A 1,889-nucleotide genomic window follows, 5' to 3' on the forward strand; every position below is an offset into this window, starting at 1 on the left:
ACGGACAAATCCATTTTAATGAAATTGTAACATATTACAAATCTTCGATTTGTTTCTGTTCTGATTTTTCTGTGTTTCACAATTGGAGATTCAGTTTCTTGGACTGAACGTGAAGGTATATAGAGTGACGTGAGCTTAGTGCAATCTTAATTAAATACTAATATGACGAGTAAGGGTAAAAGTAAAAAATTATATTTATATCTCTAGGAATTAATTTTCAATTCTCTAGATATATAAATAATTAAGATTAAAAAAACAAAAACATCTGATAAAATAGAACAGCTTCATGAGTTTAATTATTCATCGATCATACATTACCACCTGCAGCTTCACATGATATTCTTGCACTGAGTTACAACAATCATGCATGGCATGCAAGTACTCTTTCACCTCTCAAAAATACTTAACATATAAGGTGTACTTTATAATAGTATCGCCAGCAGTGTTCGACTGATACGTGTTGCAAACAGCTATACCTTGTGCCAATCGAAAAACTCCGGTGCCTCCGACGATAGATAACTCTTGCAAAGAATTTGAAAGAGGCCTTCTCCCCATCACCGAGATCGTGCTACCATTATACAAGCCCTCCTCTAGGCCCTCATTGAAGATGAAGTTGAAGCTCATATACATTGCTATCTGGTTCAAGTCTGCGAAACCGATTAAACCTTGCCTGCGGCCTACCGCTGGTGAGTTGATATCAGGTCCCTTAGTTAACAGGTTATCCTCCATTTTCAACTCACTAAAAGAAGTCGATGGACTCCAAATGATATTAGATCTAGCTATCTCATAAGATGTTTCGCCATTACCAGCTAAAACATCTTGAGTGTAAAACTCGATGGTAACAAATTTAGGTTGTAATCGCCAGACTAGTGGCCCCTGTAGGGCTTCAAACCATCTATCAACGGGTTGCAAGCCTTGGCATAACAGAACCTGCTGCATGGCATGAAAATAAGTAGAAAGGACAAAAGTTATACCAACCTTAAACTTTGCCATAGCTGATGAATTATATTGATCACGTTGGGTGTGAATTACGTTGGGGATTAAGGAATATTTATAGGCTACGAGCGCGCAGGACATATATATCCAGCCTTTTGGCATGCATGATCATAGGTTAAAATATATATAAACATGTATTTTTAGTTTGCGAAAAATGCATGTATAAGAAGAATTAATGTTTGGGAAATTGCAAAATTAATTTCAAGAAAATGCGAGGAGTACTTCTCAAGGGAAACAACTTAATTAATATGGAATTTTATAAATATTTTGCGTAAAAAATATGAATTTTTTGTGAAATCACAAATAATTTATTCACTGCTCTATGTTATTACAATCATCATAATATAATAATTTGACTTTTTTTTAATGATATGGGAATCCGCAGGACAGAAGCCGCTATACTTTATTACACTAACACAATAGCGCGCAAACTACGACGCTATCTAGATTAAATGTACTGCGCAAACTCTATGTGTGCGACATGCTCGCGAGAAGGTGTTGGTAGAAGCAGAGGCGGAGCCAGGATTGAAAATTACCTGGTGCTGGCTCCGCTCGTGTTAGACAATATATATATATGAAAATTCAGTTAAAATCGAACAAAACTTTCGAAAATCAAATTAATATTTTTTCAATAAAACGAACCGATCGAACTTTACTATGAAAACCAAAAAAATAAACAAAAAAGAATATATTATTTTGATCAGTAACCAAATTAAACGATCTCGATCTTTTTAAAAAAATCAAGTTCTACTTCAAAAATTTTAGTTAAAAATTGAATTATATAAATTTAAATTATTTATTAAAAACTATATTTTCAAGTTTAGTTCTATTGTCGAATAAAATTTATTTAGAAAATATAACAATATTACATTTTTTTAATAAATATTAGGTTT

General features: G+C 33.1%; 1 protein-coding gene across 1 annotated transcript; it reads right to left on the reverse strand.

Moving 5' to 3' along the window:
* Positions 1-393: 393 nt before the first annotated feature.
* Positions 394-993, reverse strand: LOC140860695 (dirigent protein 22-like). The gene has a single exon (XM_073263702.1). It carries the CDS (start codon positions 991-993, stop codon positions 394-396), a length of 600 nt encoding a protein of 199 aa, XP_073119803.1.
* Positions 994-1,889: the final 896 nt, after the last annotated feature.

The sequence above is a fragment of the Henckelia pumila genome, chromosome 4 (assembly GCF_033568475.1).
Source record: "Henckelia pumila isolate YLH828 chromosome 4, ASM3356847v2, whole genome shotgun sequence".
Lineage (NCBI taxonomy): Eukaryota > Viridiplantae > Streptophyta > Magnoliopsida > Lamiales > Gesneriaceae > Henckelia > Henckelia pumila.

Coding starts and splice junctions, on each gene's coding strand:
- LOC140860695 (XM_073263702.1), bottom strand. CDS start 993: ATGGCAAAGTTTAAGGTTGGTATAACTTTTGTCCTTTCTACTTATTTT.